The 24566-nt window shown below is 39.5% G+C and overlaps 2 protein-coding genes across 2 annotated transcripts; one reads left to right on the forward strand and one right to left on the reverse strand.

Annotated features, from left to right (window-relative positions):
- Window positions 1318–3982, reverse strand: LOC109834362 (exocyst complex component EXO70B1-like). The gene is made up of 2 exons (XM_020402370.1): window positions 3880–3982; window positions 1318–3324 (listed from the first exon to the last, which is right to left on the reverse strand). Exons 1-2 carry the CDS (start codon window positions 3902–3904, stop codon window positions 1607–1609), a joined length of 1743 nt encoding a protein of 580 aa, XP_020257959.1. The 5' UTR covers window positions 3905–3982; the 3' UTR covers window positions 1318–1606.
- LOC109835313 lies at window positions 15684–17052 on the forward strand. Its single transcript, XM_020403293.1, has 3 exons — window positions 15684–15875; window positions 15973–16068; window positions 16774–17052. Exons 1-3 carry the CDS (start codon window positions 15684–15686, stop codon window positions 17050–17052), a joined length of 567 nt encoding a protein of 188 aa, XP_020258882.1.

Genomic DNA, 24566 nt, shown 5'->3' on the forward strand with positions numbered 1-24566 from the left:
TTTGGCAAAGGATTAAGGAATAGAGAATGAGAAGGATTAACATAATTAGTTCATTCGATAATCCGAGGGATTTAATTATTAACCCGTGATATAAGTTTTATTTTATCCCTTGTGATCATTTTTAATGTTTGGGAATAACAAAATTTTGACTATTTTCTTTATAATTAGAGGCCCCGTTTGGTAAAGGATTAATGAAGAGGGATTAAAGAGAAGGATTAACATAGTTAGCCAATTCGATAATCCAAAGGACTAAATTATTAACCCGTTATATAATTTTTATTTTAACCCTTATAATCATTTTTAGTGTTTGGGAATAATAAGAATTTTGGCTATTTTCTTTATAATTAGAGGGGTTAGCTCTTAACCCTTCTAAATAGGAGTATTAGTAAACCCCTCATTTTGAGGGGTTAACTCATTTTAATCCCTCTAGAGGGGTTAGTTTAACCCTTCTATATTTTTTATGTTTGGCAAATTATGGAGGGTTAACTCGCTTTAACCCTTATATACATTTTTTTGTGTTTGGCGGGTTAAGAAGGGGTTAAATCTCCTTAACCCCTCACTTAACCCTTTGCCAAACGGTACCAGAGAGGTTAACTCTTAATCATTCCAAATAGAAGTATTAGTAAACCCCTCATTTTGAGGGGTAAGTTCATTTTAATCCCTCAAGAGGGATTAGCTTAATCATTTTGTATTTTTTGCGTTTGGCAAATTATGGAGGGTTATAAGTCCACTTCACCCATCACTTAACCCTTTGCTAAACAGCACCTAAGGTATTTAAGTGAAATTAAGTGAAATAAAGGCAAAAATTAAAGATAAATTAGACTTTCCTTGTGTTTTGTCATCCGTGTTCCCGATGAGCAGGATTGTTGACCAGTTCCCCTACCTGGTTTAATTAAACAAGGAGGAAAGCAAATAATGATTCTACTATTTTGACAATGGGAAATTTCCAATTTGGAACGGTAATTAACTCCTCAGAAATCTCAATGAAAAAATATGTGAAATGCTTGTAGACTTCCCCATTCGTACCTGATCCCCTCTTCTTTTCCAGTCTTTTCCCAAAATGTTAACAGAGGTAAAATAGTTTTTAAAATTTTAATAGTTCGCCGCTTGAGTATAAAAGTGAATGAAGAAAACAAATTGGCCCAGAAATTACTAATTATAATGATCTGGGAAATAAAATTTAAAATGTCTATAGTATGCCACAGTACAAAATTTTATATAATATAAAATTTTATTATTAAATAGGTAAAAATGACAGGGAATGATACATCAAGGTAATACATTCTGCCTTCTATGCAAAATACAACAGTATCACAGTTTGATTCAATTTCCCATTTTTGAATAATATTCAGTAAAAATATGAATGAACATCTCTCAATCGTATATTGTTACAGCAAGCAATACAGATTCAGTACATTTACATTAAATGAGGGTTGCAACTTCTAAGTTGCATCCCAAATTATTCTCATCCTAGAAATTTATCGGACAACTCATGTTACAAGAGCTTATATCGTCCAAAAAACCAATATTTAGAACTACAATCACAGTCAATACCCATCAACAACCAACTAAAGCACTGTACAACACATCAAAACTGTGATCTTCTTCACCTCCTGTGAGTGTGCATCACTCTCGACGTTCCTTCAAAAAGATCCAACAAGCATCTCTCAAGATCTTCAGGACAGTATTTTATGTAACTATCGCGATGTCTCACCCCATCAAGATGGCTTGCATACCTCCCCATGAATGTTCGATAAGCTTGTAGCACCTTCAATGATATCGATATCTTCAGATCATCTCTGAGCTCGATATTTGGAATGTTCCAACCTGTTTGCGCCCTGTAAACCTCTTCAAACGCGAGGTTAAAACCTCTGAACCTCTCCTTCAGAACTGTCCTTGAAGGAGAGCTCGACCCATGGCTACATATGCCTTCGTCCTTGAGGAAAGAGAGAACCGAGATCCACGAAGCCCGTTCATAGTTCATAGCATGCTGACGAAATTTTCTGCTGTATGCGCGAATCCAATCGTCACCGAGGATTGAACGAAGGTCAGAGTTCTTTACCTTCTGAACTATGTAACATAGGTTGTTCATCATGTATAGATGCTGGAGAGCTGTATCTGTATATAGCATTGATCTAGCTTCAAGATTGGCTTCGAGAATCAAGACAATCGATTGGAGATGATGCATCATTGGAGCAGAAGAATTAGGGCAGTCCTTTTCATCTTCGTCATTGAGAAGGAGATTTAGGGTTCCACTATAATCAGCAAGGGTCCTCATATAATTCATGACATATTTTGTGAGATGATGGACTCCACCACCAGGAAAAGGGGTATTTGATGTTTTCTTTCTTATTGCATTCTTGAACTCGGTGAAAATTCCAATTATAAATTTGCTCAATCTTAGCAAGACCTCGTGGCACTCCATCAGTATCAAAGAACCAGAATCTCCCGAGTACAAGGATTCTACATCTGCAAGAAGATCTTGCAGCCCCTCATACATATCGAGGATTCTGAAGAGCTTTTCAATCTCCACGGGTCCAATTGCAATGGCTTCACCCAAATTGAGAAATCGGAGAATTGATCCCTTTGAGGATTCAAGGAAGCAGTAATCTCCGACAGACTCAGAACATTCACCAAAGATTAAATCACTAAGTCGCCTCTCACTAGCAAGATATACTCTTATGAATACTTTCAATGCTCGATTCCATCTTTTGATCAGAGTATTTAACGCAGTCCAGTCCAATTGGATGACTTCTTCAATGCTCAGCCTCTCCACTCGAAGAATCGATAAGCAATCATCCAATGCCTCCCTTCTAACAGCTATAAAAGCTTGACAACACTCCTTGTCATACTTTGAAAGAAACATCAACTCCGCTATGGTTCTAAGCTCAAAAACAGCATCTGGGTGGATCAAATCGATCACAAACTCTTCTGAACCCCGACTGCTCTCAGTCCGTATCTTCCCTTGAATTGGCTCCTCATCAAAAGAACTCGATGAGAAATCATCGACTAGTTCATCTTCCGTAGAACGGAATGACATATGATCAGGTTCCAGAGGTTGTCGGTATTGAACTAGAAGGTGGATAAACTCATCCTCAAGCCTGGACATAGCTGACTGAAGAGTGCTGTGGGCATGACACAGGATCTCTTTTTGTTCCTCTCCCAAGTTTTCAGTAAACAGGCGAACTTCATCCACAATTCTCAAGAAGAGAGCAGCTTCCTCCGGATCTCGATCCCATATCATTGATTGATCAGAATCCCAATTGACGATCATTTCGTGTAAGATGCCAAGGCGCTCTTCAGTGCAACCTAATCCTCTTTCTTCTGCAAAAAAATCTCAGTGTTAGACATGATTCACACCATCTTAAACAACTCCATCATTCTTGCTTACTGATCTCTCTTATTCACACAAGAAGAAGGGGGAAATTCTACAAATATGATGATCAAGGAGTTGATTATTAACACAAATTAGAATAAATTGAAACTCTATGAATTACTTCTAAATTCAAGAGACAATGAAATCAAATATTGGCTAAAAGCTAGTAGAGAAACAAAAATACCCATAACTAAAACTAAGAACAAAATCCAGGGGAAAAAAAATCCAAAAAAACTATTATTCACCCAAAAAAAAAGAACCTAAACTACTTGATAACCAGTTCAAACCAACTGCCTCATGTATACGTGACATGGTTCATGATAAGACAATAAGCCAATTTGCGGTATAGGGTTAGATCAAATAGAGGAAGAAACCTTAATTAGAGACGAAGATATCCACAAAGACAAGGTTTTTAATGTGGGGTACAACAATTATTTACCCTGATTAGGGTGAAATTAACAAAAATTAAGAGATTAAAGCAAGAATTTAGAAAGATAACTGACCAGAGGCATCTCCTTCAGCCCCCATGGCGATTCCTTTTGCCCTTCCACTTTCTTCTCCTCCTCTTCTTCTTGATGATGTTTGTTTCTATTGTGCTGTTTGACTACTTCAAGTCAGACCTCCCTAGTTGTAAACAACCCCCTTCTGTTGAACTTTTTCTCATCAGACCCTGTGAAAAAGATATTTCCCGTAAGTTTAATTATTGCATTTGTTACATAATAAATTGAACAAGGTGTCTTGTCCACTATTGAACCAAACACCCCCTAAACGAATCTTATTCTTTCATTCAACTCTATTTGCCCATTAGTTGTTGATTATTACAATATTTTTTAATTGTTTGACTAATTTCATTGATTTTCTTTGTTTAATAATTTTTTTTTTGCTAATTCTTTGTTTTAATATTATGTCTTTGATGTACAAACAGACTCGATGATGGTGAAGTTCTTCAATCATAAGGTTGGAATTATATCAATAATTAAAATTTCGAAGAGATAAAAGTTTGCAAGAAGGGAGCAAGTCGCCAAGCTAATGGTGCCAGCCAAAATTTTCGAAGGACTAAAGTATAAATGACCCTTATCAGATGGGACTACGTACTGGGCCCGCAAAAATAAGTAAGTTGTTGAAACAGTTGGTTGCATTTATTAGCAATTGCATCAATAAAATTGGAGTTATTTTAATAGTCATTGGATCGATCTATAAGACGACTCTGATTAATTACAAACGGTACCGGTCAATTCAGTCATCGTTTGGACTTTGGAGGGTCTAAGATGGCGCCCGTGACCTGGCCCCCCTGGTTCAAGGCCGGGCCGGGCCTGATTCAGGTCGGGTCGAGTCAGAATGAATTGTACTTACTTCTTTGATCATGAGACTGAGACTGAGACTGGACTAGTAAGGTTTACGATCTGTCTAGGTGTGCGCCGGGTTTGACTCGGCTCATGACCCGTGGGGTCGTGGGTCGGCCCACGGGTTTTTCGTTCAACTTTTTTCCTATTTTTTTTACCTTTTTAATTATATAAACTTGTATTTACAATTATAGAATTATTTCTAATTTATTTTTAGTAATTTAAACTTGTATTAAACTATTTTTAACATTGTATTAAACATTTTAATCCTTCCAAGTAGACAGTAGCAAACTTAAACATCACTGCTTTGTTTTTCAATAGGCCAAAAATGCTCATGAGTTAAACACGTATGACCTTTTGGATTTGTTGGCATCTAGCTACAGACCCAAAGGGTTAAAGAAACATCTAGATTAACTAAAAATATATCATGGGGCAAGGTGGGTCGGGCCGGGGCAAGTCGGGCGTGGGCCAGGACAGCGTGGGCCAGGCCTATACTTCTTTGACCCTGGGTCTGGGGCTGGATCCGGTCCGGCCCGTGACCCAAGTATATCATAGGCCGGATCGAGCCCAGCCCACTAAGGACCCAGCTGGATCGTGACCCACGGTGGGCTGGGCGACCCGGCCCATGCCCAACCCTAATTTTAGGGAGTGTTTTGACAACTTCGTAAAATTGGGCCAAGAATGAACCATGCCCAATTTTGTGTTGTTTCTTGTTTGTCAAAATTCTGGACTGGATCTGATCCTATTTTTTATGCTAAAATAGTGTCACTAAACTAGTTTTGTTCTGGGCCATGAGGGTCTGATTCAAAACAAAACTAGTTTAGCATAAAACTAGGTCAGAACCAGTCCTGACCCAGTTTTGCTCCGTTTGCCAAACTGACCCATACCTTAGAAAAATATCTTCGGTGCATTCAGATCATTAGGGAGAAATTGGATGTACAATATGTCAACATGACATCAGCCCATTATTCATTCTGTTATAATCATGAGATAAACAAATAAAATGAATAGACTTATTAGCACTGTTAGGTTGGACCATGACCAGGACTCATGGACCAGAATGCAAAGGTCTATATTCTCATGACGTTTGTTCCCACTTTTTTTTTCTGTTGAATTTGCATAAAGAGAATAAAACTACACTTAATTATTGATAATCTCCAACGCTCTTCAAGTGTTATTTATTTATGTTTATTTCCCTAATGTGCATCATCGTCATCATTATCATCTTGATGTCTGCTGCTTTTTTCATAATAAAATACACTTGATAATTAATAGTCATCAACACTGTCAGGTTGTTTGTTGGAAGCCTTCTTTATCCTCATCAAACACCCTACATGCAGTGAAATTACTTTCTTTTGTGGGAAAGGTCCGAAAAAATTTTTCCTAGATTATATATAAATATTAGAAGAGATATTTTTTCCCTGCTTCTTTCATAATAAACCCTCGCTCATCCTTAGAGCAAGTGCATCAAGCTCCTAGTTAGGAGTCCTAGTCACCAAGCTCTCAAGATCTCTCAAGCATTTTAGAATAAAAAATTAAAAAAATAAGCCTTGGGAGGCCCTTCTTCTTTTATGGAGCTCCAACAAGCTCCTAGTTAGGAGCTCCACCAATATCAAAAAACCCCTCTTTTATTTTAATATTTTACCCATTACTCAACAGTCATTTTTCAACTCTAATTGCTCATTTATTTCATTTACCAGATCTTTGTATCTATTCTATTTTATTAAATTATTAAAAAAAACAAACAAAAGAGACTGAGCCACTTAAAATTCTCATCAGGAATACCAAGCCCCTTCTCATCTCCCCTCATCTCAAAAGAGACCTCTTCATATCCCTAACCCCCAAACCCAGACCTTGAGACCTCTTCATCTCCCGTCGAATCAAATCCACGCATCTTCATCTCCCGTGTCAAAGTCTCTATTTTGCCGAGGACTTGTCGATCGAAGCTCAGGCCTTGCCGATCGGAGAGGGGATGACTTGCCGATCGGAGATGGTCTATCAGGTTAGAACTGGTCAAAGTCACTATTTTGATTAATCGAGCATTCTTCATTTTGGAAAAAGTTAGATTTTTTGCTTCTTTTTTTGGGCAGATTTTGATCACTCTGCAATTGTGTTTTTTTTTTTTTTTTTGGGGGGGGTGGGCGCGGGGTGTTAGTAAATCTTGCCACAACTTGGGAGCTCTTCAAGCGCTCCACAAATTTGTGGAGCTCTTGGAGCTCCCAAGCTCTCAATGTCCATGTCAGCCTAAGGAGATGGCTTGGGAGCTCCTTGGCGAGCTTGCTTGGAGAGGTTGCAAACTCTCCCACCGCCACATAGGCCTTGAGAGGGGGCACAAGGAGAGCTTGCTGCCCTTGCTCTTACTACAACAACGACTGCTTCATGTGTGCTTCTTCCATGATCTCGATATTTTCTGCCTTCTCGATCTTTATGGTATCTGCTATGCTTCTCTAAGTTCTCTTCACCGTACTTATGCCTGGGATGATCTTTCTTGTTGCCTTTTTGTTGGGTCTTTACTTTTTGTTTGTCAGTACCATTCTATATCAAATAACAATATTCTTGCAGTGAAATTTCTTTGTATCGTGAGAGAGGTAGAGCCGTAGAGGTCATTTAATTAAAAAAGCAAAAGGAAGATAGTATACATATTAAATAATAGACTAGATGAATTTTCCCTGTTTATTCGGAAATAGAGACCAGATATGATCATCTCCATGAGTTGGTTGCGGTTTGGAGTCTTGCTGACAATCACGAGCACAATTTCCGTAGCCCACACTTGAAGCAGCCACCTAGCTAGAAACTAGAAACGGAGCATCTGCAATAATGAAATTTAGGATGGTTGTCGATGCTTACATTTAGAAGGGAAATTCCCTGAGGGTCTAAACCCATGGGATAGGGGAGGGGACATGTGAGGTGTCTCCTTCCTATTGCTCCATGCACTGTTTATATGCATGGAGCAATTAATGGGGAGGAGACACCTCACCTGTCCCCTGGATTTAGGTTCCTATAGCATTACTCCATTTAGAATCTTAAAAGCAGCATCCTAAATGCAGCGTTATCAACATTTAACTGATAAAAAAAGTAAATACAAAACAAACATATGCAAGAAACCTGAACTGTTTTAGTGTCATGACATCGGGATGCAGCTGAGGCTATACTTTAAAGCAAGCGTTAAGTGTTTTTTTTTTTTAATTTTTGAAAAGAACACTTTCATTAATGTTCTCCACACACGCACACAATTCATGAATTTAGGTTAATTTCACAAAACCCTCCTAATCTTTGTATATCTCACATAACTACCCCTCGAACCATGGGATGTCTCACTAACCCCCACCAAAATTTTAGTTAGTCTCACCCAACCCCATTGAATGTAATTTACAAATAACTAAAAATTTATCGACATGAAAAACTCAAACTGAGGGAAAGGAGTATGTTGCATGTAAATGATGCTAAAGTTTAGGAGAAACATTTAGTTGTTTGCAAATTACAGACATAGGGGTTAGGTGAGATAAATTAAAGTTCAAGGAGGTTTTGTGAGACTCCTATAGTTCAAGGGGGTTATATGCAACACCCCAAAGTTCAAGGGGGTTTGATGAAATTAATCCTTAATTTATTTCAAGTTGTACCATGAAATTCAGAGTTCATGACACTTTCTTGAATTTACCCTTTAAAATAATCCCTTAATGACTCCTAGTACCAGGTCTGTATTGGCTTCAAATTTTGGCAACCGTTTGACTGAAATCCACATGTATTCTTCTATCATCAATAACTATATTGTCCATTTGTTTGATTAAAAGCAGTGGATATAGTCAAGGCCATGATTTGATAACTAACAGACTTTCAATATCGTACTGAAAGTGATAATATACATATACATACTGCTGCTGCACTTACACCATATATAAAAGAAGAAAGAGATGGGGAACTTATAGATTACAAGCTATAAGTGAGTTGGATTATGATGGTTTCCTAGTATTCATACCTTTTTTAGAATAATGTAATTATAGAACTAAATGCAAATACGAAACTTATGAAAGATCGTTACTCCCGCAGTATGGAAAAACAGAAGTTAATTCCCTAAAATAAGTAATGATGTGTTGCTTTAGGGGTTGTTTGGTTCGCTATTATAAGGGGTGGAAAACTCAGAAAACCCCTCCACGTCAGATTTTTAGCCCTCCACGTCAGCTTTTTTGTTTCCGTCCATTTCTTTGTGCCGCTTTGGTTCGCTCGAATGGAAGAGGGAAAACTCTGCTGAAATCGCCGCCAACTAAGATTTTTTTCCCTCTCCGATTTCCTTCCCCAACCAAGTGAAATTGATGAAAACTCTGCCACGTCAGATTTTTTCCTTCTCTGCTTTGTTTACAAAAGTTTTCCTTTTTTTTTCTATGCGAACCAAACACAAGAAAAATAAATACATTGGTTTCCCACTATTTTTATGTGCGAACCAAAGCAAAACAATCTATTTCTTGGAAAAGTTTGGAAAATTCAAAACTTGTGTTTCTTTACATGGAATTGCATTTCTCTATATCAAGGAAACGAACCAAACAGCCCCTAAGAGATAAGTACTCCAAGATGAAAAGGTTCCTAAAAAAAATTAAAAAATTTAAAAATAAGAGAAAAACTGGAATGAGCAGTAATAAAAGGATAAAAATGATAAAGGTCAAGGGAAAAAAATTACATTATCTTGTTTCATAAAATAAGTTGAGTTTATAGACACTAGTAAAAATGGTCCAACCCAAATAGGTGAAACTAACCGTTGGAGCTGCTAGTACAAGCCCCAACGGTTATAGTATTTTTTCCCCTAAGACTATCTCCAGCAGGAGTCGAAATTTTAACCTTCTCTCTCCTGCCACATCACTTTATTCCCCCTCCACATAATTCAACAATCTTCATTTTCTATCATCTCTACAGCAGAAGTTTTTTCAAAAGATTTTTACTTTATTTGGGACCCACTAACCCCATCACTCCAACATATATACCTCACCTTATTTATTCATTTCTTTTTCTTATTTCATATATATTACTACTACTACTATTATTATTACTAATATAACTCATTTATTTATAATTATAATTTTTTAATATTTACATAAATAATATATATTATTAATTGATATAAGGTGTTGAAAACTCAGATTTTTTTGGTGTCCAAATTACACAAGACTAATCTCTATTTATAGAGGTGAAAAAATAAAAATTATTGATATAAAAATTATAAATTAATTCTTAGTATTTATCTCCCAAAATATCATTTAAAAATTAGAAATAAAACAAAAAACTCCAACCAATCAAGCCTTGACACATGGCTTGATACATGAGCTCAATTAATTTCACCCCCAAAAGCCGGAGGTGAAATTTTCACCCATCCCAAACCGATTTTCCATTTCATCCCCAAAAGCCAGCAAAAAAACCCCCAAAACCCACCTGGTGGAGATAGTCTAAGGGGGTGTTTGTTTTGCTTTTTTTTTGGGATATGATAGTTTTGGGATGTAAAAAGTGCTTTTTTGTGGTTTTAAAAATCCATAACTTTGTTTGTTTTACTTTTTTTTGGGATATTGAATCCCTAAATTATAAAACAATAATATTTTATTAGGATTTGTGAAATCCTCTCTCTTGTTTCCATCTTTTTTTTGGGATATAAGGTTTTAGAAATCGATAACTTTGTTTGTTTCAAAACCAATTTTGGGATATCAAATCCCAAAATATTAAAAACTATTATATTTAGGCATTTGTGAAATTCTACACTTGAGAGAGGATGTGGGTTGGATATTGATGTATTAATGCTTATAATATAAGATTAATATAAGATTAATATATTATATATAATATTATAATAATATAATATTTAATATAATACATCTATATATATATATAATTTAATATATATATATATAATATAATATATATATATATATATATATATTGTATTATATATATATATATATATAATATAATATATAAGGATTGAGATCCTCAGCTCTCATCCTCAAGTTTCCGCCTAATTTCGTTCGCCAGCTCAGCAACAAGGCTCGCCGGAACTGCGGCAACATCGGAATTGCTCAGGTCGCCGCGGCCTCTTGGGCCAACTCGCCGTCTGCCGATGAGGAATCTCTCCCTTCCGCCTGTAAAGAACACACTCTCCAAACGGAGCTCATAGGCCTGGGAATTGAAAAGTTAGATCTTCAAGGGAAAGTTGTAGTGTCAGGGTTCATTGGTTCACATGTGCATTTAGTAGCTAGTGGATTGCAGATGGGGCGAGTGGAACTTCGAGATGTCAAAAGCCAAGAAGATTTTGTACAGAAAGTCAAAGAAGCTGTTAGAGATAAAACTCGAGGTGAGTGGGTATTTCTTCAAGTGCTTCAATCTTTCAATGAGGATGAGGAACTACCGGTATCAGTTAGACAAATTTGGTTTGATTTGAGAGCTACTGATGCATTCTCTGAGAAAATTGGAGTCAGGATTTTTGGTTCTCAATTTACTTGGCACATGCTGGTCTCAGGACCCTTATTGCATTTATGGTTTAATACCGTATCAAGGTTTCTGCCAAAATTACAAGGTGAAACTGCGCCTGAGATTTTTGCCCGGTTGAAGAGAGACCTGACTCCTACATTACTAAGTGGTGTTGTATACTGGCCCATGTGTGATTTTGTCACGTTCAAATTCACCCCTGTCCACTTACAGCCTCTTGTCAGCAATTCCTTTTCATTTCTCTGGTCCATTTACATCAAATACATGGCAAGCTTAGAGGAAGCTGTTACAGGGGAATTGATTTCCAAAGTTTGCCAGTATCATCATATTTTTGGTGGTGTAATCAGTTTTGAGCTAGCTAGAGGCTTGTTAGAGACCGTAAGGTTTCCTACATTTGACCTTGAGACAAGGTCCAAATTAAGGGGAGGGAATTGTCAGGACCTGATGAACAACCCTGTCAATTGCGCCAAAGACCTCGAAAGCTTGAAGACTGATGGCTTGAGAAGCTGGGGACTGATACACAAAGTGGCCTGATACGCAAAGCCTAGGGAGCTATCTGCAAGCACTTATAATTACTGAGGTCCTATATGAAATGTCCAGCTCAACAACTGTATAACTGTTTCTGTTTTCTGTTTGTTTTCTGTTGTGGGCTGTGTGCTGTTTGTGCACGTGCGCAAACTTCAACTCAGAGGTTAGCTTGTATAAATAGGGAATTGTACAATTGAGTATGATATGAATGAAATTAGAGCTCTGTTCTTCTTCTCAACTCAACCCCTGTCTTCATTCTCTCTCAATTCTCCCAATTCTTTCTATCACCATTTCCCTTAAGTTTGTTTCAGGCTCATCATGGCCAGAATCATCCCCAAAGGAACCAATCGAGGATTCAGTCCCTCACAATTGGTATCAGAGCAAAGGAGGGTTCAGATGGAAGATGCTCTCCTTCAACAAAGCTTCATCGCTCAACAACTATCAACAAAGATGGAAGAATTTTCTTCTCAATTGTCTTCTCAACTGAATTCTCAGTTTCAGAATTTTGTCCAAGAATTCAAGAACTTCAAGAATCCATCACTCGACAAGATGTCAGAGCCATCCAAAGTTCTTCAGGAGAGTGCAGATCAGGATTCTCCATCCAATCGAGTCCTCTTCGTCACCATTCACACAATGATCTATCCTATAACGAAGGAAGTGTTGCATCAAGTGTTTTCTCCATATGGGTTTGTAGAGAAGATCGTCACAGTTGGCTTTCAAGCTCTTATCCAATTCCAATCACAACAAAATGCGGTCGAAGCAATGAATTCTCTACAAGGGCGCTGCATTTATGATGGTTGTTGTCGACTAGCCATACAATTTTCTTACCTCAATGATCTCGGCAAGGAGCAGGTTACCAAAAGAATCCATAGAGGTTCCAAGAATCTTGGCCAAGAAATCTTGGGGTCGGGACCAAAGGATGATCATCAAACCTATTCCAAGAACATTTCTGTTGCTTCCCCAGCCTCTGTTGAGAATCCTTCAAATTTTGCAAGAAACAAAGGAAGATGGCCACCTGGGTCAAAGGCAAGTGCGAAGAGTACTGATGTTGATGCTAAAGCTCAGCCACCTGTTTCTGCATCTGCACAGACAGAAACTTCAGGAAGGAAATGGAAGTCACATATAAAGCAGCAAAAGGAACAAGACACTGCAGGAAAATATATAGATGGAGAACAAACTTTGAAGGACATGGATTCTTCACTGAGGTCTACTTCAAAGGCACCTAGTGTAGATCAAGCCGATTTGGATGATAGTGTCAAGCTAAGGTCTGGAAGGAAGCACCCTCTCAAGACAGAAGATATATCTCATACTCCTGATAACAAAAAGAAACAGGATGCAAGCCTTGTTGGTTCCAGTAGCACTTCCAACCCTACCCCCAATCAAGGAAGTAAACAGTTTTTGCCTAACATGGTTACAACAGATGGTGAATCAAGAGCACAATTGGGTGTTCTGAAGGAAAAGTTCAGTCTTGAGCTTAGAGGCATGCAGATCTCCAAGAAGTCCACTCCAAGCGTAAGAGCGATGCAGTCGCTTAGGGAAAAGTTACCAGCAAATAAGGTTAAAGAGGAGTTTCTAAAAGCTGTGGCAGAAAATCAGGTATTGGTCGAGGTTTCGAGAAGAGGAGTATCTCCTTCTATTTACCTTTCACCCCCGAGAAGGCGGAAAAAACCAAAGCTCAAGAAACCGCCATGGCCATCCTCAAACAAGAGAGAGCCAAAGCACAAGAAACGACCATGGCCAATCTCAAGCAAGAAAAATCCAAAGCTCAAGAACCCACCGTGGCCAATCTCAAGCAAGAAGAAAAAAACCAACAAGAAACTGCCAGTTTCGAACGTTTCAGCCATGGCCAGCAACACAGTTTCAGCCATGGCCGGCAACAGAGCCAAGAGAATCAGCAGAGGATTGAGATCCTCAGCTCTCATCCTCAAGTTTCCGCCTAATTTCGTTCGCCAGCTCAGCAACAAGGCTCGCCGGAACTGCGGCAACATTGGAATTGCTCAGGTCGCCGCGACCTCTTGGGCCAACTCGCCGTCTGCCGATGAGGAATCTCTCCCTTCCACCTGTAAAGAACACACTCTGCAAACGGAGCACTAAGTGGTGTTGTATACTGGCCCATGTGTGATTTTGTCACGTTCAAATTCACCCCTGTCCACTTACAGCCTCTTGTCAGCAATTCCTTTTCATTTCTCTGGTCCATTTACATCAAATACATGGCAAGCTTAGAGGAAGCTGTTACAGGGGAATTGATTTCCAAAGTTTGCCAGTATCATCATATTTTTGGTGGTGTAATCAGTTTTGAGCTAGCTAGAGGCTTGTTAGAGACCGTAAGGTTTCCTACATTTGACCTTGAGACAAGGTCCAAATTAAGGGGAGGGAATTGTCAGGACCTGATGAACAACCCTGTCAATTGCGCCAAAGACCTCGAAAGCTTGAAGACTGATGGCTTGAGAAGCTGGGGACTGATACACAAAGTGGCCTGATACGCAAAGCCTAGGGAGCTATCTGCAAGCACTTATAATTACTGAGGTCCTATATGAAATGTCCAGCTCAACAACTGTATAACTGTTTCTGTTTTCTGTTTGTTTTCTGTTGTGGGCTGTGTGCTGTTTGTGCACGTGCGCAAACTTCAACTCAGAGGTTAGCTTGTATAAATAGGGAATTGTACAATTGAGTATGATATGAATGAAATTAGAGCTCTGTTCTTCTTCTCAACTCAACCCCTGTCTTCATTCTCTCTCAATTCTCCCAATTCTTTCTATCACCATTTCCCTTAAGTTTGTTTCAGGCTCATCATGGCCAGAATCATCCCCAAAGGAACCAATCGAGGATTCAGTCCCTCACACCGCCCTCGAGGCCGCCATGAGACCGACTCAGGTATTGAATCTCTCCTGCAGTTTGAAACCCTAGACCGATCTGATTCTCGTTCTGTTAGGGTTTGTTGAAGTGAATTAGGGTTTTGATTTTGGATCAGGTTCGGACGCACGAATCTCTCCCTTCCGCCTGTAAAGAACACACTCTCCAAACGGAGCTCATAGGCCTGGGAATTGAAAAGTTAGATCTTCAAGGGAAAGTTGTAGTGTCAGGGTTCATTGGTTCACATGTGCATTTAGTAGCTAGTGGATTGCAGATGGGGCGAGTGGAACTTCGAGATGTCAAAAGCCAAGAAGATTTTGTACAGAAAGTCAAAGAAGCTGTTAGAGATAAAACTCGAGGTGAGTGGGTATTTCTTCAAGTGCTTCAATCTTTCAATGAGGATGAGGAACTACCGGTATCAGTTAGACAAATTTGGTTTGATTTGAGAGCTACTGATGCATTCTCTGAGAAAATTGAAGTCTGGATTTTTGGTTCTCAATCCACTTGGCATATGCTTGTTTTAGAGTTGATACAGGAGTTGCGAACAGTTGTCCTTGGTGGGAGTTTTTATAAGCAGCTTATCGATATTTCACAAAAAGCTAGCAGAATTTATGAAAACAATTTTGGTAGAAAAAACTCAAGTATTGCGGAGCCCTGGAAGCCTATCAATCTTAAGGCAGCATATTATCCTGAAGCTGTAATGATCTGTGTGAATGAGGAGCGGATAAATGGAAAGAAAGTTTATTGCAAAGTCAGCAATGTAGTAGAAAAAGCTAGAAAGCATCTTTTAGCTCTTGGCTGGAAGATTGAAACTAGACAAACGGAAACAATTGTAAGGGTTCATTATATTTCACCTGAGGGGAAATGCTATCATTCTCTTCGCAAAGCTTGTTGTTCTTTGCTGCAAGGTCATCCAAAGTGCGCAAAGCCTAGGGAGCTATCTGCAAGCACTTATAATTACTGAGGTCCTATATGAAATGTCCAGCTCAACAACTGTATAACTGTTTCTGTTTTCTGTTTGTTTTCTGTTGTGGGCTGTGTGCTGTTTGTGCACGTGCGCAAACTTCAACTCAGAGGTTAGCTTGTATAAATAGGGAATTGTACAATTGAGTATGATATGAATGAAATTAGAGCTCTGTTCTTCTTCTCAACTCAACCCCTGTCTTCATTCTCTCTCAATTCTCCCAATTCTTTCTATCACCATTTCCCTTAAGTTTGTTTCAGGCTCATCATGGCCAGAATCATCCCCAAAGGAACCAATCGAGGATTCAGTCCCTCACACCGCCCTCGAGGCCGCCATGAGACCGACTCAGGTATTGAATCTCTCCTGCAGTTTGAAACCCTAGACCGATCTGATTCTCGTTCTGTTAGGGTTTGTTGAAGTGAATTAGGGTTTTGATTTTGGATCAGGTTCGGACGCACGCGATTCGGAGGGCGCATGAGAATATTGATAAGACGCTTAAGTCGGCTAAGGTTATTCTCGGTCAGTTTGATCTCACGCGTCAGGTTCGTAGAATTTTTGCTTGAAATTTGAGTTTTATTGTTTTTTTAAAAAAATCTGAACATTAATCCTAGATTAGACCTTTTTTGTCAATGTGAAACTGAAATTTTCTTTTGAATTTCATGCTGTACATGTTGTTGGTTATGTTGTTGGGTTTAATTATGTGGTGAATTTTGAAGTAGAGTTGTGGAGTGGAAATTTCTCATTTTGATGAATGGGAGTTTATGTAGTGGGTTTATTAATATTTGCGTCTATAATTTTAGGATTTTGAAAGATGTGGTTCATGAAGATATGGAAAGTTAGTTGTAAAAAAAAATACTTGAAATTGAGGTCTTCAAGAAGAGGTAAACAGTAGATCAGAGTGGATTTGCGAAATTGGGCTACGACAACAACCTCAACACATTAAAACCTTTATCCCAACCTTTTGGATTCGTCTACACGAATCATTTCCTTCTAGTCAGCTATTATGAGTCATCTCTCTGTTAACTATTGTCATCTCGTTCTTAAATTATTTGCTTTGAATCAAATTCTTCAAGCCTATCTCTGGTCCTCTTTGCCTCAATAATTATAATATAATAACGTCTCCTAACTGGTTCATTTAACGGCCTAATTGTCAAAAGTCATGTTCTATGTGGTGTTTCCCAGCTCAGTTAGGCTTATTTTTGTGTAAAGTCTCAGGGTAGTGATTAGTTTGTTCTTGAAATGTGTAGGCTGAGTCTAAGATTTTGAAGGGTCCACATGAGGATCTTGAAAGCTACTTGGAGGCGATCGATCAGTTGAGGGCTAATGTACGATTCTTTAACTCCAACAAAAGCTTGAAGAGCAGTGATGGGCTGCTTAATCATGCCAACAATAATGTACGATTCTTTAACTCCAACAAAAGCTTGAAGAGCAGTGATGGGCTGCTTAATCATGCCAACAATATGCTAATGCTCGAGTTTATTTCAGATGGGAACTCTCAGCAGCAGACATACTTCCTACATACATGAAGTGTTGTTACATAGCCTTGTACGACATCACGAATGAAATTGCCCAATATGTATTCAAGGAACAAGGATGGAACCCTATCGACTCTATAAAAAAAGTAGTAAGTACTTTAATGAGTAGACCTTAAAGCATTTATATTTGTTAATTTATAAAATTTAACATATATATTACCTCTCTCATTGGTCAGTGGACAAGGTTATGCAATGCATTTCTATTGGAATCAAGGTGGCTGCGATCAAAGCAACTTCCAAAATCTGATGAGTACCTCAAAAATGCCATTGTGAGTTCAGGAAGACCATGCAATAATTTATGACCGATCTTAATTTTCTAATAAATAATTAAGATATCTTAAATCATTGACTTTCGACAATATAGGACTTAGTGCTGACCATTCTGAGAGATTATAGTACCCATATAAGAATGATGCTATTTATAACTTACCTGACCAATATAAAGAACCATTGAGTTGGCACTTTTTGTAGTTATCGCATAAGCTTAGCACATGTAATCAATATAAGAATTATGCATTTATGATACTAGTTATTACTTTTTGCTATTACATTGAATATCTTTCCTATCTTGGCTATTAATCTCAATGCATGAAGCTGAACTTTAATACGGGAAGGATGCACAGGTATGCTAGAGGAAGGATGCTTGGATGGGGAGGGAATGTAGCGGCCGCAAGAGAGATGCCACTGAAACATTTCAACACTGAAATTTCTGAGGCGAGTTGCAGCCAATTCAACACTAATCAAGCTCACTCTGCTACTGATGAATTGGCAGTTCAAGGACAATCTACAGTCAAAACTGTGAGCCTATTACACGAAGGGTTCAATGACAATTTTGAATGTTTTTTATATCCAAGATGTCATGTTTGTGTGCCAAAGTTTGGTTTATTTTGGAAGTGTTAAGTGCTATGTTTGTGCACCAAAACTTTATATATTTTGTGTTTGTGAGACACTCATGTAATTGTTCACGCTTCTCATGTGCACCAATTTTGTAGATTGTAGTTTGTTAGTGCTTGAATTTATGATACAAGTTGTCAATGATTGTTACGTGAACAAATATTTTTGTGGTATATGCAACAGGTTGACTTGGGAAACTATTGAACTAGCATGTTTATATGGTTGATGTTTGTAAACAATTTGGGATGTTGTCTATGTTTAATTGAAACCTCAGCACATTTTTGCACCAACGGGTGGAACCGTTGGTGCAAACATCAGCACCAACCGTTGGTGCAAACATCAGCACCAACGGTTGGAACCATTGGTGTTGATGTGCGCACCAACGGTTCCACCCGTTGGTACAGTTTTTTTTATATTTTAAAAATTAAAATGAAAAAAATATCAGCACCAACGGTTGGAACCGTTGGCGCTACGAAAAGAACCATTGGGGCAAACTTTGTCCTAACGCAATTTGTGCCAACGGTTTTTTTTTTTTTGCCCCAACGGTTTCAATCGTTAGGGACAATATCTATCCCAACGGTTTGAACCGTTGTTTCTACTAGTGAGAATGTGCAAGAGGGTCACTTCGTACTTAAAATGTCAAATTCAGCCAAAGAGTGAGCTAACAAATCTACAAATATATTATGGGAGCACGGGAACATACACATACCATATAAGTATCATAAGCGCAACTCTCATCTGTTAGGATCCTCTAAACTTGGCTGAAATGAAAATAAGATCATAGAGGGAAGCTGGGTGAGACAGATATGCATGAGCAGAAGAGAAATTAAAGGGAAGAAGGTCGAAGCCTCGAGTCTGCTTAATGCGAGGATAAAGTTTAAGCAATATATCATATGAGAGGTAATAAACTCAATCAAATCTACTTAATGATGTGATACAGGAGATCAAGCATTGGATGAGACAAGAAGAAAAGCATCCGTGTCGACTCGGACTTCAGATTAGGAAAGAGTCCTTTTGATTATTTCCTTTTTGATTAACAGTTCTTTTGGTTATTTCCTTTTTGATTAAAAAATAGTTTTTTTGGTTATTTTCTTTTAGATTAGGAAAGAGTTCCTTTTTGGTTATTTCCTTTTAGATTCAGACTTTCTTTTTTATTAGAGTTAGCATAGATTTAGTTGGCTATAAATAATAGTTCCATTTGTAAATCAAGTAATTAACTTTCAATTATTCTATCAAGAGGATTGTTCTCCATTGTTTTTCTTCTCAAGTTTGAGAACCTAGGGCTTGTGGATTCAAGCTTGTTTTCTACCTGCTATTGTCAGGGCTCGTCGACATCGGAACGATATCCGATCGGCCTCCTCGTTTCTACGTCTGCGTCAAGTGGTATCAGAGCTTCGGCTTCAACATCCTCGACAACGGCAGGTAACGACGCGTCAAGTGGTATCAGAGCTTCGGCTTCAACATCCTCGACAACGGCAGGTAACGACGAGAAGGACCTTTCTCTACAAGATCTTTCTGCAAGGATGAATTCTATGGATGAAAGATTTGGCACGTTGGAGGTGTCTCTTCAGAACCTTCAACAAGTCATTGAAGGACTTACCCTTCATTTCAACAATGGGAATAATTTCGCCGATGGTCTTCACCTAAGCGAACCGAGAGTTAGGCTATCCCGACATCCAACCCTGTATAATCCCCAACCCCCTCCAGTTCATCCCCCTCCATATCAATCACGTCCAAACCAAATCCCTCCATATCAGCCCCGACCTTATGGCAGAGGTCAAGGCAGAAGCTTCAACCATCGTCGGAACTATCATCGACAAGGCAGACATCACCATGACCAAGAGTACCAGATGAAGGTGGAACTCCCCTCCTTTGGAAGAAATCTGGACTTAGAGGTTTTCTTGGATTGACTATATGAAGTGGAGAAGTTCTTTGAGATGGCTAATATACCGAAGCAAATCAAGTGAAGTTTGTGACATATCGTCTCAAAGGAGGAGTCGCGGCATGGTGAGATCAAACTCAAAACACTAGGCGACCAAGAGTCTGCTAATGCAAGGATAAAGTTTAAGCAATATATCATATGAGAGGTAATAAACTCAATCAAATCTGCTAAATGATGAAAAGAAGTGGTTTAAGCCTCAAGTCAGAATGAGATCTGATTGTGCTCGCCTACATTCAAAAAGATGCATGCAGTTGTCTGAGGACACCTCACGAGGAGGCAGCATCGTCAAGGTCTAGTAAGGAGGAGGTGCGGGTGGAGACAAAGTTGACTTTGCCCACTGAAGTCAATGTCAAAGGCGTTGTCAAAGAATATGCTATGAAAATGAATAATAATTTCCAGTTACTTCTTGCGTGGGATCTGGCGGAGGCGGGGAACTGTAAAAACGGCGAAGAAATTGTGAAAAACATGAAGAAAAACCCAAAACAGACTCCACTACACCCTGGTGTGGTGTCTGCCATGGGTGTGACAGAATCTGCCTTGTCTGCCATGGGTGTGGTCTACGCCACACCCTGGTGTGGCAGAATCTGTCCTGTCTGCCATGGGTGTGGTCTGCGCCACACCCTGGTGTGGCAGACTCGTTTTTAGAATCCTCCTTTGTTTGGGAATCCTCCTTTGTTTGGGATTGTGTTTTATTATAAATAGGACCACGTTTTTTAGGGTTTCTTAAGGAGAGAAAAGGAGAGAATTAGCATTGTTTTGAGCACTTTGAGAGGGAGATATTGTGAGGGAGTTGAGAGCTTTAGTTAGGGTTATATTTGAGTGATTTTGTGAGTTGTAACTAGTTGTATTTCTCCTCCATATAGTGAAATCTCCCCATCCTCTCCCCGTGGATGTAGGCAATTGCCGAACCACGTAAATCTTTGTGTTTGGTTTGATTTGTATCGTATTTTGGTGAATTGCACTCGTGATTTGGTTTGGTTTTCTTCTCTCATCACTCATCGACTCGTTTGGTTGTCGAGCACGCTTCCGCACGGCGCGCAACAAGTGGTATCAGAGCTCGGGCTACGCTTGGGCTATTTGGAGGAGTAGATCAATTTGGAGGCTCGTCTAAGGCTTCGTTTGGTGATAAAGGTGGGATCTTTTGGTAAAGACTCTATCTTTTTAGTTTGGATTTATTCTTCGTTCGTTGGTGCGTTGAGAAAGGATGTCGGGAAAAGAAGGTGCTTCGGGTGTCGAGGGTGGTGCTTCTGGCGCGAAGACCATTCAGAGTTTGAATATCCACTCTATGAAGATAGATGTGGAGAAGTTTAATGGCACAAACAATTTTGAATTATGGAGATGCGAGGTTTTGGATGCGTTGAACGCGCAGAATTTGGAGGATGCATTGGAGTTAGATGGCAAGCCAGATGAGATTGAAGAGAAGGTTTAGAAGAAGATGAATCGAACGGCGTGTGGTGTGATTAGGTATTGTTTGACTCAAGATCTAAAATATGATGTGATGAATGAGACTTCTGCAAAGAAGATTTGGGAGATTCTCGAAAGAAAGTATCTGACAAAGAGTGTTGAGAACCGCTTGCATTTGAAGAGGAGACTATATCGTTTTCAGTTGAAGAAGGGAACCTCCATTAGAGATCACATGAACCACTACACAAAGCTTCTTGCGGATTTGGCGAATGTGGATGTCATGATTGAAAATGAGGACAAGGCGTTGCTGTTGTTGAGTTCCTTGCCCGACGAGGAATATGAGACCTTCGTCATTACTTTGATTAATGGTAAGGCAACTCTTTCGTATAGTGAGGTCACTGCTGTACTTGTGAATTATCAGCTTCAAAAGAAGGATAAGGAGGCTTCAGTTGAGCCGGTAGCGGAGGCATTGATCGCAAGAGGGAAGGGTCCAAACCGAAAGAATTGGAAGTCACAGTCTAGAGTAGGACATCCTACAATTGGAAAAGATCAGTGTGCTTGGTGCAAGGAGACTGGTCATTGGAAGAAAGACTACCCAAAGCTCGACGAATGGATGAAGAATAAGCATAAGGGAAAAGGGAAGCAACCATCATCAAAAGCAAACATCGTATCGGATGGTAATAATTCTGACTCTTCTATTTATTCGCTTTCTATCAGTCCTACAGATAGCTATTCGAAGGAATCTGAATGGATGTTAGATAGTGGTGCGACCTATCATGTGTGCCCTAGAAGGGAATGGTTCTCCAGTTTTGAGAAGCTGGATAGTGGTGTGGTGTACATGGCTGATAACCGTGCATGCCAGATCCTTGGGATAGGAAGAATTCGCATCAAAATGTTTGACGGGGCTGTTAGAGAGTTAAATGATGTGAGATATGTTCATTCTTTGAGGAAGAACTTGATCTCAATTAGAGCTTTGGTTGGAGAGGGTCTGAATGTTCGAATTGAGGACATGGTTCTCAAGATTGTGGAAGACTCTCAGATTGTGATGAAGGGCGTCAAGAGGAATAACCTGTATTACTTGACTGGAGGTATAGTGGCAGGTGGAGAACTGACGACTTCTGTTGATTCGACTAGACTGCGGCATTTGGGGCTTGGCCATTCCAATATTGATTCATCGCATAGATTGAAAGAGGGTGTAAAGACCTGCAATTTAAAGTCCAGTGAACATGTTGATGTGAGCAAGAAGACCGAGGTGAAGTGTGGCACCTCTATTCACCGTGCTAATGGTCGTTCTAAAGGAGTTTACGTGGATGTTTGGGGGCCTTCCAAGTGGGCATCATTGGGAGGTAATAGGCGTTTGGTTTCCTTTGTTGGTGACTGTTCTAGGCGTGTTTGGGTTGTAACCAAATCCCCTTTGGAGAAAGTCCTAGTAGTATCTAACAGATTGAAGAAGTGTGTGATAGGCAGAAAGGTGAAGGTACTCCATTCTGATTTTGATGGGAGGTAAAAGATGGACCTGTTTTTGCATTGGAGCAGAGCTCACGGCATTTCGAGACACTTCGTTGGAAAGAAAATCTTGGGGCAGTTAGACAGGGTGACAAATTTGGAGAACCGTGCCTTGCTGAAGGAGGATCGGTGTTTGTTGTCAAACAATAGTTTGCAGAAGAGATTTTGGACCGAGGCTTCGACATATTTGGGTCATCCTATTAAAGAGTTGTCAACTGCTGTAATTGGAGGTAAAGCTCCATTGGAAGATAGGTCTGGTAGTGTCACTTTGGTTGAGGCTTCGATGATGGAGCTATTTGACTCTCAGCAGGTGAAGAGTTTTAGACAGACCTTAGATGTATCGCAGCGGGTGGAGTTTGATGCTACTCCACATTGGGTGAAGATTACTCCAGATCATACTGTATTATTTGGGATTCCAGCTGAGGTGACACAGCTTAGGGATCATTTGGATTTAGGTGCAGATGATGAGTTGGGTTCTGATTCGAATGCAGCTGATAGATGCAGTTTGGATATGGCCATTGGTTCACCTCAAGTGGAGGTGTTTGAGGCCATTGGAGGTGCTATCAGCCGCAGAGTTGATGATATTAGAGAAGGGTTGCGAACTCTTCTATTGGTTTGAGTTCATTCGCGGCCATTTGGATGAACTACGGGCGACTTAATCCCTTGGGAGAGGGGGTACGTAGGCAACCATATTGGTGCAGCCGAGTTTGGAGAGACGACACATTGGTGCTCATGTTTGTGTCGGCTCAGTATTGGGAACACTTCGCCGAGGTGGAGAATTATGAAAACGGCGAAGAAATTATGAAAAACGTGAAGAAAAACCCAAAACAGACTCCACCACACCCTGGTGTGGTGTCTGCCATGGGTATGGCAGAATCTGCCTTGTCTGCCATGGGTGTGGTTTGCGCCACACCCTGGTGTGGCAGAATCTGCCCTGTTTACCATGAGTGTGGTCTGCGCCACACCCTGGTGTGGCAGACTCGTTTTTAGAATCCTCTTTTGTTTGGGAATCCTCCTTTGTTTGGGATTGTGTTTTATTATAAATAGGACCACGTTTTTTAGGATTTCTTAAGGAGAGAAAAGGAGAGAATTAGCATTGTTTTGAGCACTTTGAGAGGGAGATATTGTGAGGGAGTTAAGAGCTTTGGTTAGAGTTATATTTGAGTGATTTTGTGAGTTGTATCCCGTTGTATTTCTCCTCCATATAGTGAAATCTCCCCATCCTCTCCCCGTGGACGTAGGCAATTGCCGAACCACGTAAATCCTTGTGTTTGGTTTGATTTGTGTCGTATTTTGGTGAATTGCACTCGTGATTTGGTTTGGTTTTCTTCTCTCATCACTCACCGACTCGTTTGGTTGTCGAGCACGCTTCCGCACGGCGCGCAACAAGAACTACTAAGGGAAAGATAAAATTAGGATTTATTTAATTGAAGGGTGGGGATATAACGTGGGGTTTGTATACGATGCTAGCCGCTAGGATCACAAGTGGATTTGAAGATAAGTCAACTTATATGCCTTTAAAACTCACACGCAAAATAGAAAAGACAACTCTCATCCTAAAAATATCTCTTACAGAAATGTTTTCATAAATCATAAAACTATCATCTCCCTTTCATCTGAGGCTTAATTTACTAGTAAAAAACAGAGTATCCTATAGACGTAAAATTCCGTCTAGGAAAGTCAAATTTTCATCTAAAAAGACTATCCTAGACAGAATTTCGTCTAGGATGTTGGTCTAGTAAAATTCAGTCTAGGATGC

The sequence above is a fragment of the Asparagus officinalis genome, chromosome 3 (assembly GCF_001876935.1).
Source record: "Asparagus officinalis chromosome 3, Aspof.V1, whole genome shotgun sequence".
Lineage (NCBI taxonomy): Eukaryota > Viridiplantae > Streptophyta > Magnoliopsida > Asparagales > Asparagaceae > Asparagus > Asparagus officinalis.